Here is a 17944-nt window from a genome sequence, read left to right as displayed (position 1 = left end):
CTTTTTAGGGCCACACCCACGGCATATGGAGATTCCCAGGCTAGGGGTCGAATCAGAGCCATAGCTGTCAGCCTACACCACAGCAACGCCAGATCCAAGCCTCGTCTGCGACGTATACCACAGCTCATGGCAACGCTGGATCCTTAACCCACTGAGTGAGGCCAGGGATCGAACCCGAATCCTCATGGATCCTAGTCAGTAACCACTTAGCCACAATGGGAACTCCAGAATTCTGAGTCTTAATCAGGGTCCTCATGTAAGCCAAGGCTGGGTTGGAAGCCAGATAGAGCCCCGCTCCCCAGACTCAGTTTCCCCATCTGTAAACTGAGAATAGCAGTACCTGCCTCTTGTAAATTATATCCCATGTGGGAGCATTTAGCACAATGCTTGCACTCAGTAAGTGTTAGTTTCTTGTATACAGCTTCTGGAATGTTCCTTCCTTTGAATTTGTTCCTCTTGAATCTCTAATGTCAGCTTAGAGGGCTAATTCTGGATAGATCTGGTGCAGCCAGAATGGCCAGATGTCCAGGTTTGCCTGGGACTGGGTTTCCTGAGATGCAGGACTTTCAGTGCCAAAATAGGGACAACCCAAGTCAGACCAGAATGGTTGGTCACTCTACAACAGGTGTCACCACAACAGTGTGTTCTGAGAGAGCTTCTTTGTAGGTGACTTTTGCTTCAGGAGTCAAAGGTGTGAGGCGTGTGGGTAGAGGGGAGCAAGTAGCCTCAACTCTGGAAGAAGCCAGGGTCACGGTCCCTGAGCTAATCCTGCCACCTGACCGAAGTCCAGCGGTGGGGTGGGGGGGCAAGGGGAGGAGGGAGAGGGGCTCACTCCGATTGCAGGAGCCCCGACGGATGGAGATGGTGTCCAGAGCGATGTCCAGATAAGCCGTGCTGCCCCTCACACCTTCAAATGTCAGCTGCAGGGGGGAGAAGGGGATCACCCACCCTATGAGCCCCTTTGTCTCAGGCTCCCCGTTTCCTGTCTGATTTCAGATGGCCCCGCCCCTGAGCCCCCTCCTTGTCCCATCCCACCCCCTTCCTGGGCACCTCTACACACAGATTCCCGCTGGGACTCCAGGTCTGCCTTGAGCCTCACCCGGCCAGGCAGGATAAGCCCAGTGGGCACTGTGACAGCAGTGGGCATCCACGAGGGGCTCTGGGCATTACTGTGTTTCCAGAGCACGTTGGGGTGCTTGCCCTTGGAGCCTGAGGTCAGCAGCAGCTTGAGCTGGGCGCCCCACGACAGCCCAAACATGTAGTAGGCGAAGCGCACGCAGAGGGGGCCTTGCTCCCATATGAGGGGGCTGTGCAGGCGGGCCACCTTGCCCTGGTGGAATTTGTTGGATTCCATGTGCAGGTAGTAGCCCTCTGGGAGGAGGCAGAGCCCAGGACAGTGAGGCCCTGCCCTAACCCCCCCCCAACCCCCGCAAAGGGCTGCCCTCCCCACCCCAACCCTACACCCCTTCTCAGAGCCCAGACAACCACTTCCCACTGCCTCCCTGCACCCAGGTCTGTCCACATCACTTCCCAGCTGCCTCCCTAAACCTTAGGCTCCCTCACCTCCATTGGGGTACCCCCCAGGGGGCCCGGTGCTGCCAGTGGAGGAGGGTCTACTGGTTCGAGTCCAGTCCCCATCATCTGAGGATGCTTGAGTCCAATCACAGAGGGGTCTCGAGTCATCCTCAAAATCACACTGGGTGAGAAGGGCTGGGAAGAAAGGGCCATTGTGAGGGGAGAGGGCCAGGAGTTGGCTGCAGAGCCAATGGGTGGGGGTGGTTAGCAGGATTGCAAAGCTTAGAGAGAAGATCAGGGTCCAGGAGTTCCCGTCATGGCTCAGCGGTTAACGAACCCAACCAGTATCCATGAGGATGCGGGTTCAATCCCTGGCCTTGCTGTGAACTGTGGTATAGGTCACAGACACAATTTAGATCCTGCATTACTGTGGCTGTGGCATAGAGCGGCTACAGCTCCAATTTGACCCCTAGCCTGGGAACCTCTACATGCCCCTGGTGCAGCCCTAAAAAAAGAAAAAAAAAAGATTAAGGTCCAGAGAAATAAGGAGAAATTCAGGGTAGGATGACTAGGTCAGGGGTTGCAAACTGAGGTCCCAGGCAGGCAGGCTTGTCGGGGCGATGCACATTTTGTTCTTGTTCATTTGCATGTGAATCTTTCAGGTGGGGCTGTTACTCTATTCCTCCCCAGTTCTCTCCACCCTCTATCCTCTGAGAGCTGCGCCTTGAACATTTATCACAAGCTTATGTTTTCTCTCAGCCCGAGGGCACCTGGGGTGCCATGGGAGGGAGAGGAGGTCCTAGCAGTACTTAAGGTTCCAACTCACAGTTGTCCCTTGAGTTTCGAGCAACTGTCTTCCAATCCAGAGGCTTCTCTTTCCTTGCGGGTTGATTTGAAGAGAGAAAAAAATGGAATCCTTGTCATTACCAAGAACCATCACGCCTCCGTGATTGTGAGCCTTCTGGAGGATTGTTCCTTTCATTTTATCCATATTGTGTCAATGTGAATGCAGTGAGTGTATATTTACTTGCAGGTTTTCAAAAAAACCATCCCAGCCTTTTCACCTTAAATTTTCCTCTGTGTCCTAAAAAAAGTCTCCCCTCCAGGCTCCTCACATCCCCACCCGCTCCCTCCATCCCTCTGTGCCCTAGATATCACATGAGATGTCCTGTGAGGAAGGGCCAGGTCCTCTCACGCAGAGCCTGAGAGTTCACACCTGAGGAGTCTCCCTCTTTCTGGTCGAGGTCCTCCTGTGCTGTCGCCCAAGTTTTCCTTACAGAGAAGGGACTGTATGGTCCCGTGTTGCCAGGTAGGTGGCAGGGATGGTATTGCCCTCACTGAACACACAGATCGAAGGACACCTTATAAATTCCAGAAAGAAGCTGGCTGGGTGCCCCCAAGTGTCGTGGGCCACATAGAACACCCCTTTGTTTCAATCGTTCAAGTCCTGCTGGATCAAATCCCCTTAAACAAACCACCCCTCCAGGACACCAAACCATCCATCATTTCTTGCTGCTTCCAGTGGGTCTGTCCTGGGTTTTGTCCATTTTCTGAGGACCTGACCTCTCTCTCCTCCCCGCCTTCCTGTCTCCCAGCTCTGCCCCGCCTCCCTCTCTCCTCCCATTTCAACTCTGTCCTGCCCACGCGGAGCTGCTCCCCCGCTCCAGTTCCAGGCTCTAAGGCTACAGGGCTGTGCCCACTCCTGTGCATCATCCTCTTCTCACCCAGTGGGGCCTGCCTTCCTCCCCAGGGCTGTGCCCTTCATCGCTAGCCCACTTGCCCCTTCCAGCTTTGCCCCTCACTCTTCCTCAGAGCCACCCCTAACTGCCCACTTGAGCCCAGCTTACCGGGCAGGGGCGGGCATGTGGCCCTGGCCCCAAGCAGCCCCCAGCTGTAGCACCAGAATCCAGAGTGGAGGAGCCATTCGGGCAGGACCTCAGAGGCAGCTCTCGGGAGAGGGGGAAGGCAGAGTGAGGAGCCCAGACCACTTTATACACCCCTGCCCCTCCTCTCTTGGCATCCTTCCAAGGATGCCATGAAAACTGGGCAGAGAACACAGCAACGCTCTGGGAAATGAAAACTACCAGGGCTGAAATTTAAAATCCAATAGAAGAGTTATACTGTGAAATCAAGAGAAAATGAGAGCAAGAGCACAGGGAAGAAAGAAAGAAGAGAGACTTGGAGGGTCAGTCCAGGAAGCCTAACATTCAACCAGGAGAGTTCAAAGAAGACAGCCTGGAGGGAAAGAAATTACTTAAGAAAAAGCCCCAACAAGGTTTCCCAGAACAGAAGTAAGCCTCTGGATTAAAAACCATCTACCAAAGAGACCCATGAAAGGCATGTCGTGAAATTTCAGACTATCAGGGGTGAAAAGAAGATCCTAAACACTTTCAGACAGAAAAAAGCAGGTCCCTTACTAAGGGTCAGGAGTCAGCACGGCACTGGACTCTTCGATAGCAACCATGGACTCTGAGAGCCAGTGGAACATTGTCTGCAGAATTCCAACAGAAGGCCATTGCAAACCTCAAGTTCTATAGCTGGCAACAGTGACAAAGTAAACGGAAAGATCGAGTAAAGTGAGGCCTGAAAATGCTTCTTGGCAAAGAACTGAAGAAAAGTCACAGAGGAAGACCTGCAAGCAGCCAGTGAACATTGGAAAAGATGTTCTACGTCCATAGTAATAAGCAAAACACTAATCAAAACTACAACTTCCATGTGGCTAACAATTGAAAAGATTGAGGCATTGAGTGTTGGCTGGGGTGGAGGTAGACACACTCAAAAACACTGATGCTGGAGTTCCCATTGTGGTGCAGTGGTTAGCGAATCCGACTAGGAACCATGAGGTTGCGGGTTCAGTCCCTGCCCTTGCTCAGTGGGTTAACGATCCGGCGTTGCCGTGAGCTGTGGTGTAGGTTGCGGATGTGGCTCGGATCTCGCATTGCTGTGGCTCTGGCGTAGGTTGGCAGCTATAGCTCTGAATAGACCCCTAGCCTGGGAACCTCCATATGCCATGGGAGTGGCCCAAGAAATGGCAAAAAGACCAAAAAAAAAAAACAAAACAAAAAAAAAACTGATGCTAAGACTATATACTGGTGAAAATGTCTGAGGAAATAATTTGACAATGACAGGCTTTCAAATGTGTGTATTTTTGACCCAGCATTACCTTTCTAGGAGTCTTCCCCCAGAAATATGTGAGTATTTTCACAAAGATGTACATGCCTTAAAGATGTTCATTGCAGGGAGTTCCCATTGTGGTTCAGCAGAAATGAATCCAAGTAGTATCCATGAGGCTGCAGGTTCTATCCCTGCCCTCACTCAGTAGGTCAGGGATCCGGCGTTGCTGTGAGTTGTGGTGTAGGTCGCAGACGTGGCTTGAATCCTGCATTGCTATGGCTGTGGTGTAGGCTGGCAGCTGTAGCTCCAATTTGACCCCTAGCCTGGGAACCTCCACCATGTGCCAAGATTGCGGCCCTAAAAAAAAAAAAAGAAAAAAAAATGCTCTCAGGCCTTTCTGGGTAACAGATGTAGCTTGTAATAGGGACCTTAGTGCTTAGTGAAAGCCATCTGAGGGGCCTGATTGTAGGAGGCCAGACTGGAGGGTTCAGCAAGGGAGTGGAAGTTGAGTAAGGAATCCCACCAGGAGGATAGAGTTTTCAATCACATCTTCTAGATGAGACTTGGAGGGCAGGTGTGGGAGTTGAGATGAGGTGGAGTCTTTTCAAAATAAGGGAAATTTGAGTCTGTAAATACTCATGGGAAGGTGTTTGGGGACCCATGCATGTCTGGCAGCTTCTGTTTTATCTGTGAAGTAGCAGGTGAATGGAGAAGGGTCAAGTGGCAAGAAGGCCACAGAGTGGTCCTTCCAGGCAAGATCCCTGCCAGTGCGGCCCACAGCCAGCCCATCCATACCTTGCAGCCTTGCCAACACCAGCGCTCTCTCCTCCACCCATCCCCTCCCACCTCCTGCCACACTTGACAGTTGCATCAACTTGCGTCCCTCTGTGGGGCAGTCAGACAGGTAGCTGGGCAGATAAGCACTTTGCTAGGGAGCCTGGAAAAGGAGTCTGTGACCCAGGTCACTGGTGACAGGAAGGGAAGGGAGCTGAATAGGAAAGGCTTTTGGCAAGAGCGGCTTTCTGAACTACCAAGAGATGGTAACTAGGCAGAGAAGTTGGTAAGGCACATTCCAGGAAGAGGGAATATTCCAGGCTTAGAGGAAGCATGACACTTGGAGCTGTGTGTGTGCATGTGTGTATGTGTGAATATAGCACTGGGAAGAGGCAGGGCCCTTCCTTGGAGGACCTTGAATGCCAAAGCTTTGAGGAGTCACCGAAAGTTTTTAAGCAGCAGGAGTGACTTGATTCCACTTGCATTTTCAAAAGGCTGCTCCAGCAGCCCCTGGTGGCTTTGTATCAGAGGTTCTGGGCAGAGCTAGGGAGACAGGAAAGGAGTTTGTGGAGGTTGAGAGATGGGTGTGCCAGTGGGCACGAATGCCAGGGCAGCGGGAGTGGAGATATGAGTGGATCAAGAGCTTTCCGGGAGCTGAAAACAGCACTTCTTGCCAGCTGACCTAATTGAATCCCATGTTCTCTCTCTCTTTTTAGGACCACACCTGCGGCATATGGACGTTCTCAGGCCAGCAGTCAGTCTGAGCTACAGCTGCTGGCCTATACCACAGCCACAGCAACAGGGGATCTGAGCCTCATCCATGACCTACACCGCAGCTCACAGCAACACCGGATGCTTAACCTACTGAGCGAGGCTAGGGAAGGAACCCCTCTTTTTCTCTCTTAATTTATTTTATTGAAGTATAGTTGATTTACAATGTGTTAATTTCTGCTGTACAGCAAAATGATTCAGTTATACACACACACACACACACACACACACATTCTTTTCCATATGGTCTATCACAGGATATTGAATATAGCTCCCTGTGCTATACAATAGGACCTTGTTGTTTATCTGTTTCTATGGTGATAGTTTGCATCTGCTAATCCCAAGCTCCCAAACCATTCTTCCCCACCCCCTCCCCCTTGGCAATCCCAAGTCTGTTCCCTAAGTGTATGAGTCTCTTTCTGTTTCATAGATAAGTTTGGAGTTCCCGTCGTGGCGCAGTGGTTAACGAATGCGACTAGGAGCCATGAGGTTGCGGGTTCGATCCCTGGCCTTGCTCAGTGGGTTGAGGATCCGGCGTTGCCGTGAGCTGTGATGTAGGTCGCAGACACGGCTCGGATCCCACATTGCTGTGGCTCTGGTGTAGGATGGTGGCTACAACTCCGATTAGACCCCTAACCTGGGAACCTCCATGTGCCGCGGGAAGCAGACCTAGAAAAGGCAAAAAGACAAACAAAAAAAAACCCAAAAAACCCAAAAACCCATAGATAAGTTCATTTGTGTTATGTTTTAGATTCCACATATGTGATATCATATGGTATGTCTTTCTGACTTACTTCACTTACTATGGTAATGTCTAGGTCTATCCATGCTGCCACAAATGGCATTATCATTCTTTCTAATGGCTGAGTAGTAGTCCATTGTGTATATGTACCACATCTTCTTTGTCATTCATCTGTCTGTGGACTCTTAGGTTGTTTCCATGTCTTGGCTGTTGTGAATAGTGCTGTTATGAATGTAGGGGTGCATGTATCTTTTTGAATCACAGTTTTGTCTAGATATATGCTTAGGAGTGGATTGCCGGATCATATGGTAATTCTATTTTTAGTTTTTTGAGGAATGGCTACACTGTTTTTTTGGTAATTACTAAATATTTCATTTTCTTAATAATTTATGTACAAATAAATTAGTTTAAAAGGATTATGATACATGTGTACACTAATCTAATTTGTACTTGTAAGCTCCAAATGTCATCAAAAGTGATCAGATTCATTTTCACAGATGAGCTCCTCAATTTCTTCTTCAGTATCACAATCTTCATAAAATGAAATCGTTCTGCTTCTTGATATAAGTAATCATAACACTTCGATTTTGGCCACAATCGTCTGACTGGGTGACTATCCCAAGGCGTCCGTTATTCCGGGGCCATCAGGCATCGCCTCTTCTGGGTGGTGCTGTACCTTCTCCTCTTTCTCGCCTGGGTCTTCAAGCCACTGTCCCCAGAAGGCTGCCCATCCGGAGTCCGCGCTCCCGCGCAGCAACGCGGCCAGAAGGGGCGGTGGGCAGCAGGCGGCAGCGTGTGCCCTGGCCCTGGAGGCTCTCCATGTGCCATTCGCAGGCTGCCGTCCAGGACCCACCGGGCCGGAGCCGAGCCTTCTATCGCCCTGGCGGCCTGCCGCGTCTTTACACACTCACTCCCTCTCCGCCCTTCTCTCCCCTGCCAGGTACTGTTTTCCATAGTGGCTGCACCAGTTTTCATTCCCACCAACAGTGCAGGAGAGTTCCCTTTTCTCCACACCCTCTGCAGCATTTCTTTGCAGATGTTTGTCATGATGGCCATTCTGACCAGTGTGAGGTGCTACCGCGTTATCGTTTTCTTTCTCATTGTACTTTCGATTTGCATTTCCCTGATAATTAGTGATGTTGAGCGTCTTTTCATGTGCCTCTTGGCCATCTGTAGAATCTCACGTTCTCTTCATTGCAAAGCGATTGTCCTCATTTCCACATGGTGAACCTGAGCTCTAGAGAAATGACGTCAATGCCCAGCACAAGAGCATGATGCCAAGGGACCTTATGCGGAGTCCTGCGGAGTCCTGCCGAGTCCCATCAGCTGGGAAAGTTCATCCAAATGGGAGTGGGGTCCCACCCCGGCCAGGGCAGATCCGCTTTTATCAGTTTCATCAATAGCAAGTCTACGTGAGATTACAGCTAAGAGGGGGCTTTGACCACTTTTAAAAAATCCCATTGACTCTCCTCACTGTTTCTTGGCCAGAGGGCTGGCCTGGCAGCGGGTGGAGCTGTCATGAGTCCAGAGTTCCTGTGTCCCACACACCCGGTTGTTCCTAGAAACCTTCTGTTTCTTTCCTTTCACTTTGGCGGCCCCCCTCCCTACTGTGAAATCCATGCCCAGGATGCCTGGCCTTGGCCCCTGACAAGTGACAGGGTTGCAGGGTTGGCCATTCTCAGGAAGGGGCAGGCACTGTCATGCCCCAGGTGTTGGAAAGGAAAGTCCCAACCCCCTTCAGAGTCCCAGGGACTCCTTCTGCCCAAATGGGCCTCGACAGGGTCCACACAGGGTCAAGCCCCAAAGAAGAGACCCTCTGCCTTAAAGCTGGGGGTAAAGGAGTCTCAGCCCAAACCCTGATCTCCCCTTTCTCCAGAGCAGGTCAGGAGAGCAGTCGAAAGAGGGACAGAGCCAGGAAAGGGTTAACCCAGGGATGAGCAGCAGGAGCCACTGGATCCACAGCCCCCTCCAGGTTGGGCAATATGTCCTCTGAGGGCTGCTCTTGCTGACCTCCCTTTGGCGCCACAGAGCTGGACAGTCCTAGCTTCCACCCTGTCTGGGGGTGGGGGTTGGTGCTCGGGCAGGACCGGAGGGGATGGCGGTGTGGGAGGGAACCATGGGGTTCTGCCTTTTGGGCAGTCAGGAAGGAGCAAGGCCCCAGAGCGTTTGTCAGCTTGCAAGACTGGCAATTGCAGGAATAGGTGCGAGGGCCCCTGGGATGTGGAAGAGTCTGGGAATCACGCCAGAAACCTGGAGCCAGTCCTGGCTTCCTGGAGTCTTTGATACTTTGCTCATCCACTCTGGGCCTCGGTTTCCTCGTCTGTAAGATGTGGAGACCGGCAGAGCCAAGGTTTTTTTAAAAATCAAATTTTATATGGGTGGGATATTTTTTTAATAATTCATTTTTTTTTAATCAAGGAGGGAGTTTATAGAGACATTTGGGCATGACTCAAGGGGGCTAGGAAACCATGCCACTATCTGTTTCTCTGTTGCCAATAATCTTTCATAATGTCACAGATTTATGGTGGAATTTCAGAGGAATTAGCTTCAACCAGCTGGAAATAATATGATAATATTGTGTACTAATATTCAGCGTAGACACCAGTGTCTAAGAGGCCCATTTAGCTAACTCAGCTCCAGCAACAGTCACTTGCTGCATTAAGACTAGTAGACTGAGTAGTTCCAGGAGAATCCTAGGGGGCCTGTGGGCCAGGGTCGGGCCCAGGAAGAGCATTTGGGCCATTAGAACCGAAAACCAAGAGGCTACAGTCAAGGTGGGAGCTGGGGCTACAGGAGGTGGCTGAGGTGCCCCAGAGCTGAGAGACCTGGGCAGTGGGGAGGACGGTAGGTCCCTTCTGCCTTTCCAGGAAGGAGGCCGGTGCCAGAGGCAGGGGATGAAGCAGGAGGGAGTTAGTAGTGAGAAATGAATGGGGACTCATGCCTCATTGACTGAGGCTGTTTCGTCTCCTCCGTCTCCTCTCCGCTCTGTGATCCCTGCTTCAGGTAGAAGAGGGACTGGAGCTCCTGGTCCTGACATTTCCTCTCGTGACCTGGGCAAGACCCATCCATAAGCCCTCTGGGTCTCGGTTTCCTCCTCTGCAAAATGGGGATCCTCTGCATTCTCTGTCCTCCTCCTGGGGTTAGGAGATCAAATGTAAGACCGCCCCTGGAAAGCACCTTGGAAATTGCAAAGCCCTCTGCAAACAGAAGCCCTCTCCATTAAACAGTTATGTAACTGCTGACTCAGAAGTGGGCTGAACTGGCTCCTGTCCCACCCGGAAGTCGGCAGAGCTGGCTTGGTCTTTTACCTGAGGAACTTAGTTCAAGTTTTCCCTTCTGACAAACGGGGATGACACCTCCTGTCCTCCTGTGTGATGGAGTGGCCTAAGAATCACAGCAGATCGTATAGGTGCCAGAGGTTAATAAGATGTTAGTCATAATAATCATACTGCCGAAGAAAGCTTACACCCAGAGCTTGCACCTGACATACCTTGGAAATCTGGTCATGCCTTCTTGGCATAACTGTCTGTTCACAGAGACCATGGGCCCCTTGCTCCCCATACCTCAGGACTCAGTCACATGCCAAGCTGGCTATGTCTGCATTCACAAGCTCCTGTCTTTTTGCCCCCAGAGGACTGGCCACTCAAGGAAGACACTGGGCTATGGGTGGCACAGACTGTCATTCTGTGTTTCCTCCCACTTAATGCAAAGGCCGACACACAGCAGGCCCTCTATAAATGTGGAATAAATAAGTTATGTGGTTTTGGGTTTTTTGCTTTTTTTGCCTTTCTGTCTTTTTTAGACACACCTGCAGCATATGGAGGTTCCTAGGCCAGGGGTCTAATAGGAGCTGTAGCTGCCAGCCTCCACCACAGCCACAGCAATGTGGAATCCAAGCCTTGTCTTTGACCTACACCACAGATCATGGCAATGCCAGATCGTTAACCCACTGAGCGAGGCCAGGGGTCGAACCTGTGTCCTCATGGAAGCTAGTCAGGTTCATTAACCGCTAAGCCACGAAGGAAACTCCAAGAACCTAATTTAAACTTCTAAGAACCTAATTTAAACTAGGAGTGTCCATCGTCACTCAGCGGTTAATGAACCCGACTGGCTTTCATGAGGATGAGGGTTCGATCCCTGGCCAGTAAGGATCCGGTGTTGCTGTGAGCTGTGGTGTAGGTCGCAGATGAGGCTTGGATTCTGCACCGCTGTGGCTGTGGCGGAGGCTGGCAGCTACAGCTCCTATTAGACCCCTGGCCTGGGAACCTCCATATGCCGCAGGTGCAGCCCTAAAAAAGACAATAAGGCAAATAAATAAATAAATTAGGTTCTTAACATACTTGCCCATCACCTGACCCCCACATCATATATTTCAGGTTCTATTAACTACTTTTTTAAAATTGAAAGCAATAAGAAGTCTGAAATGAAGCTGAGAAATAAGATCAGGGGAAAAAGAGCCAGATGATGTTTAGGCTGAGATTTGGGGGCTAGAAGCCCCTAAATCTGGTGAAGAGGTAGACAAGACTTTGGGGTCATAAGCCCTAAATTTCCAGTTCAAGTCCCAGCTGTGATTTATTAGCTGGACTCCCTGAGCTTCAGGACAAGTCTTTTGGTTTCAGTTTTGCCAGAAAGAAGGAGGGATTCCTTCTGTACTGATTCACAGCATGGAGCAAAACCAGATGGCAGGTATGGAAACCATAACACAAATGTTTCTGGAGCTAGGTGATGTCAGACACAGCTTGTAGATTATCCTTGCATTTCCCAACAGCGCCTGAAGAGGGCACTGTAGCCCAGGAGTGGCGTTGGCCAGAGTGAAAATTCTCCGTGGGTCCTGCCCCACTGCTGACTCCTCCCACCACAGCTTCACCTCTACCCCCTCACACACATACACTTGGCAAATACCCTCCAACCCCTAACCTGCCCATATTTTTCCTACACAGATTGCAAAACATTCCCTCCTTTTTTGCCTATTTGCAGGGGGGGTAGGCTGACTTTTCTAAGTTTCATGATATAAGCAGAAGGACTGATCCCCATGTTTATAATAATGGCCAGGATGGAGGTTCCCGGACAGTTTTGTGACATCTTTTTCTATCTGCATAGGTCTGTCTTGGGCGTTACTTTGCAGCTGAAACATCATTTCTGGGCAGGCATTTGAAGTTGATTGTCAGAAGGGAGGGTAAAATTAGAAGTAGGGATCAAGGAGTTTCCATCGTGGCTCAGTGGTTAACAAACCTGACTAGGAACCATGAGGTTGTGGGTTTGATCCCTGGCCTTGCTCAGTGGGTTGAGGATCCGGTGTTGCCTTGAGCTGTGGTATAAGTTGCAGACGGTCGCAGACAGATCCTGCATTGCTGTGGCTGTGGCATAGGCCGGCAGCTACAGCTCCCATTGGACCCCTGGCCTGGGAACCTCCATATGCCGCGAGAGTGGCTCTAGAAAAAGCAAAAAGCCAAAAAAAAGAAGAAGAATAAGTAGGGATCAAGAGTGGAGGTTGAGTGAGTCCCCCATCTCGGGGGAGCAGGGAGGGATTATGTGGCAGGGACAGCAGCAGTGGGAAGGAGTGAGTGCTGGGAGAACTGAGGATTCCCGTCATCTTGGCCTTGGGCAAGTTATTTTACTTCTTCCTCTGAACCGTGGGAGTGACAGCAGTAATGTTCTCATGGGGCAGTGTGGGGATAAAATGTCACGTAAGGGAACTGCCTGGAGTAGTGCTGGGCAGTGATTGATCAATGAGATGGCTCCCTGGGAAGATGGTTTCTACAGCACCACTATCTGTAGCCCCTTCTGCAGGTTTCAGGGTAGAGCATTAATGGTAACCGTCCCCAGACAAGGAAAGATCCACTGGATTCAGAGGGCGTTTGTGCGCTAAGGTGCCAAAGGCTGATTCTGGCAAGGTGGCATTAGAAGAAGGGGCCACAGAGAGGAGGCAGAAAATAATAAGGGTCCAGTGGCCAGTGTTGACAGCTGCCACCAGCCCCCAAGGGGCCCCTCCTCCTGGCCACTATCTCCTTGCTGGCAGCCGAGGCTCACTAAAGACTTATCCTGGGCCAGTTGGCAGCTGCCTACTGAGGACTAGCCTTGAATGGAGCCACCTTATTGACCAGCGTGGGCAGAGCTGTGGCCTCAGGCCCAGTGGGGTCAAGAGGTCAGACAGGCCATGCAAGGCTGCACGTAGGGCCCAACCCCCTCCACTTCTGGTTTCCCAGACCTGCTGCCTACTGCCAGGATAGGGCAGAACCAGGGAAGTAGGGGGCTCCCAGGAAAAGAGAAAAGCCAAGAGCCAGGTTGTGGTTTCAGTTCTTGCCAGTGAGATTGAAAAATACACAAAACTTGGACCTAGTGAGAGCCAGGGGCCAGCCCCCATCCCGTCACGGCTCCCACCACCCTCCTTGTCCAGTGGGCTCTTGCTGTTGTGGGAGTCTCCATGAGACCTGGAGAATTCATGGCTTGCCTCCTAAATTCTCCAGTCCATTCTGTCCCTGCTTGGTAGGTGCAGAAGGAGGTATTTTCCCTCCAGCTTGTCCAGGCATCACAGTTGTGCAGGGCGCCAAGATGAGTCTCACTGTCTCCCCAGACTGGCACTGTCCCCAAGTTTAAGCTGATCTCTGAATTCCTCCTGCTTTGGGGGCTCAGGCTGGCCCCGTGACATCCTTAGGTTTGAGTTGAGCTCTGGACGGTTCCTTTAGCCCTTGAGATGTCACCGCTGGCCCTGGAGTGTCCATGGGACAGGCTGGCGCTGAGCTGATGGCCCCTCAGCGGGGGTTGGGAGTGGAGGTGCAGAAGGCATGGCACAGGCAGTGGTGGTGAGCGAAGTGGTGGACATGCCCCGGGTGGGAGCACCAAGTCACCTGTCCCTTCTCCTGCAGGCCTCTCCAGTGTACAGCGTCAGCTTTCCCCGCAGGAAATTGGAGTAGTTGCGGAAAAGTTTGCACAAAGTATCAACAGCAAATGTTCGGAGTGGGGTGGCAGAGGAGGGGGATGCGTCTGGAAGGGGGATGGCTTCCTTCTGCCAAGAAGAGAACAGAAGTTTACTGCAGTGCCGGGGACCCCAGAGGGACATGGGGTTCAGGATAGAATCACAGGGGGGACAAGGAGAGCCCTGGCATTTCCTTGGCAGGGCCCTCCTCCCACTTTCCAGAAAGGGCAACACAAGTGTGAGGGAGAGTCCTACACACCTGGGCTCCCAGCGCCCGAAGCAGGGAGGTGAGGCTGCGCAGGCCGCTGACAGCTTTGTCCACATGCAGCTGCAGGGCCTCAGATGGCTGGGAGGAGTTGGCCAACAGGGCCTGGCCCTGCAGGATGGCTTCTGAGAGCAGGGCCAGACCCTGCCAGACCTCCATGGCCTGCTGCTGGACCTGAAGAGACCAGAGACTCAGAGTCAGCTGGCCCAAGCCAGCCCCTCCCTCCTTCTCAGCGGCCCCAAGCCAACACAAGTTTTGTTGAATGAATGAACAAATGAATGAACGAATTAACAGATTCCATTCAGCCCTCATCTTTGCTGCTCCGTTTTTTCTCTCACTGTCATTCTCCTTCCCACCCTATGAGGTTCCCCAAATGAGACTTCCCAAGAGAACGGGAAAAAGGAACTCACCTCCATCCTCTTCCAGGCATAGAAGTTAACCTTGGTGTCTGGGACAGTGATATTCTCACTGAAGCTGCAGCTTTCGGCACAGCCCATCTGCAATGCACAATCCTGGAGTCAGGGGCCCCAAGGGCTCCTGCCGGCCCTGCCCCTTACCTAGCTTCCAGATTTGTGATGGGACTACCACTTTTATCACTTTTGCTGGGGGCTCTGGCTCCCCACCTCCACCCCTGAAACCAGTTCCAGGTTCCTGGATCTTGGAGGAGACCCTGAACTCCTGAGAATGAGACCTGTGGAAGATCCTGGGGAGGGGCCTCACCGTGGCATTTTCGCCCTCCTTGGCCTCCAAGATGTACCTCTCCAGGACTCGGCTGTCACAGATGAGGCGTGGGGGGGCGCCCAGGACTGGGAGGCCCAGAGGAAGCAGCAGCAAGGACAGCAGAAGCAGCCGGGCAGGACATTCTAGGAAAGAGAGCCAGGCTGAATGTGAGGCTGGGCATTGCAGGAGAAGGGTTGGTTTAGACGGACAGGTTCACCCATCCGGCCGCCTGGCCCCCAGCCAGCCGTCCCGACCCCAACCTTGCGAGCGCGCAGGCTCTGCCTCCTTTGCCTTCATTCAATCCCGCGGCCGCGTGCACACCCCACCCCCCAACTACCGGAATCCACTTGTCCCGGCCAAACTTCAATCCCGGTGTGACAGAGGCTTCCCCTCTCGCAGATCCGGGTTGCTGCTCCCAGGTCCAGGTATCAGCTTTCTCGTCACCCACATAGCAGCCCCTCTTTCCCCTGGACCTGTAAACCTCCACCCGGTCCCAGCTCAGGTTTCGACTTGCCCGGGGACTCCCCAAGCCCCGCCGGCAGGTGAAGGCTGCCCCACCCCCCTTGCCCTTCCGGGGTCCTTGGCAAGTCTCAGGTCCTTGAACCTAGCCCCCTCGGGGCCAACAGCCCCAGCGGTAAATTCCTCCTCAAACAGGGGCTGGGCGGGCGGCCGGGAGTACTCACCGCGCGCCCCCATCTCCGCGCCTCGCCCGGCCCCTCAGCGTCCTGGGGCTTGGCGGGTGCCGGCGCCGGGAGCCCGCATCCTGGAAAGCCTGGCGGGACAGGGCCACCTCTCCGCCCTAAGGAGGGGGCTGCTGTCCGGGACCCCCGAGGCGGGGTCGGAACAGAGCGCCTCAGGGCCCCCAGCCAGGGTCCGGAGGACGGCGAGGCGAGGCGACGGGCCGGGGTTGGCCCGGGGACTGCGGCGGCGGCCGGGGGTCGGGGCTGTTATCAGCTGTGTGCGTGCGTGTGGGGGGTTGGGGGGAGGCTGTGTGCGTGAGGGGTCGCGGGAGGTGTGGGCCGGAGGGGTCAGAGCCGGGGCAGGACGCCTGGGTCGGGGGCCCTCAGGGGAGTGAGACCAGCGGGCGCGGGTGCGGGGCACGGGGCTACCCGCCCGATCCCTGAGTTCCTGAAGGTGCAGGTGGGTGCTCTCAGCTGGATGGGCAGAAGGCTGCGCTGGGAAAGCAGTGCCATTCTGGGAAAGACTGGTGACCCCGACGGCCCTCTGGAGAAGGGGGTGTCCCCATCTTGGGCGGAGACTCAGAGCTGGGACTGCAAGGCATCTGGGTGTGGAAGCCGAAAAGGTGCTGGTGGGGCACACCAGTGGCCTCCTCAAAATCCCAGTTCTTGTTCTAGAAACTAGTGTCGTTTTGTTGAGGAATTTAGTGGGGGCCGCACAGAGCAAGAAATTTGGGGGGTCTTCTCCCCCCCTTCTAGGACCCTGAAAAGCCAGATACTGAACTTTTAGGCTAATCTGTGTGACAAAATTCTTTTTTTGGGGGGGGTCTTTTTAGGGCCTCACCAAGCCACATCTCTGACCTACTCCACAGCTCATGGCAACACTGGATCCTTAACCCACTGAGCAGGACCAGGGATCGAACCTGCATCCTCATGGATGCTAGTCAGACTCGATTCTGCTGAGCCATGATGGTAACTCCCACAAAATTCTTTAAGAGCTCTAGTATAGAGCTAACCCCCAGAGTGAGGGCACTTAGAATTTGCAGCTAAATTTTGTGGCTTCTGGGAAGCCCTGAGGCAGGGGTTCAGGTCTGGGGAGCAGGAATCCAAGGCTAGCTAGCCTCTCAAACCTTGGAAAGGAGTGAGTCTGAGTCCCTGAACCTCAGTGCTCTCATCTGTGAAAAGGGTGTCATGAAAACACCAGTCCCAGCTCATGCAGTTCTCATAAAAGACGGAGAAGTCTGCACTGTGGCTCAGGAGTAACGAACTCAACTAGTATCTGTGAGGACAAAGGTTCAATCCCTGGCCCCTTTCAGTGGGTTAAGGATCCGATTTTGCTATGAGCTGTGATGAAGATCACAGATGCAGCTCGGATCCCGCATTCCTGTGGCTGTGGCATAGGCTGGCAGCTGCAGCTCTGATTCAACCCTAGCCTGGGAACTTCCATATGCCACAAGTGTGGCCCTAAAAAGACCAAAAGAAAAAAAAAGTCAGGGAAGTCTGGAATTCCTTGGTGGCACATGGGGTTGAGGATCTAGTGTTGTCACTGCTGTGGTGCAGGTTAAATACCTACCTGGTCTGGAAACTTTTGTATGCTTTAGGCACAGCCAAAAAAAAAAAAAAAAAAAAAAAAAAAGGCAGGGAAGTCCTACAAATACAGGTGGATATTTATACATTCACTCCCTCCCCAGTCCCATGATATTAGAGATACCTTATTCATGCATTCAGTGTCTTCTTAGTGCAAGACAATTGACTACAAAATTTTCAGGACCAAAAGATGTGTTGAACCCTGCTTCCTGCCTCCTGCCTCCTGAAGTTTGTAGCTTACAGTAGAGAGAAGGGGGGGGTCCATGGGGCCTGGAGGACTGAGGTGTACAGATCTGAGCTGTAAGAGTTTGGAAGAGGGGAGCTCACTTCCAGCAGAGGGAATCAAGGGAGATTTGATACAGGAGGTAACAACAAGCTCAGCCTTGAAGGGTGGGTAAGATTTCAATGGGAAGAGATGTGAGGTGGGTGGGGGAGGTTGGTCCATTGCCTAGTTGGGGTGGAGGCTGTGGGAGGAGAGGTGGAGATGGGGCTAGAGTACTGTTAGGGAAGGGTCAGGCTGCAAAGGGCCGTGAATGCCGCTCTGAAGAATTTGGATTTTGTTTGGAAAGAGTGGGAAATAGTCATTCACTCACTCAAGAAATATACATGTGGGCGTTCCTGTTATGGCTGAGCGGGTTATGAACCCAATTAGTATCCATGAGGATGCAGGTTTGATCCCTGGCCTCACTCAGTGGGTTAAGGATACTGTGTTGCCGAAAGCTGTGACATAGATGACAGCTGCAGCTCTGATTCATCCCCTAGCCTAGGAACTTCCATATGCTGCAGGTGCAGCCCTAAAAATAAAATAATTTTTTTTTGTCTTTTGTCTTTTTTAGGGCCGCACCCACAGCATATGGAGGTTC

General features: G+C 52.5%; 1 protein-coding gene across 1 annotated transcript; it reads right to left on the bottom strand.

Annotated features, from left to right (window-relative positions):
* On the bottom strand, positions 13204-15632 carry EPO (erythropoietin). The gene is given in 5 exon segments (NM_214134.1): positions 13204-13922; positions 14092-14271; positions 14508-14594; positions 14818-14960; positions 15501-15632. Coding segments are annotated over 5 exon segments (585 nt in total). The 5' UTR covers positions 15514-15632; the 3' UTR covers positions 13204-13760.

This window comes from Sus scrofa, chromosome 3, assembly GCF_000003025.6.
Source record: "Sus scrofa isolate TJ Tabasco breed Duroc chromosome 3, Sscrofa11.1, whole genome shotgun sequence".
In the NCBI taxonomy this organism is placed as follows: Eukaryota; Metazoa; Chordata; class Mammalia; order Artiodactyla; family Suidae; genus Sus; species Sus scrofa.
The sequence above is the reverse complement of the archived record's forward strand: the minus strand, read 5'-3'. Positions and strand labels throughout refer to the sequence as shown.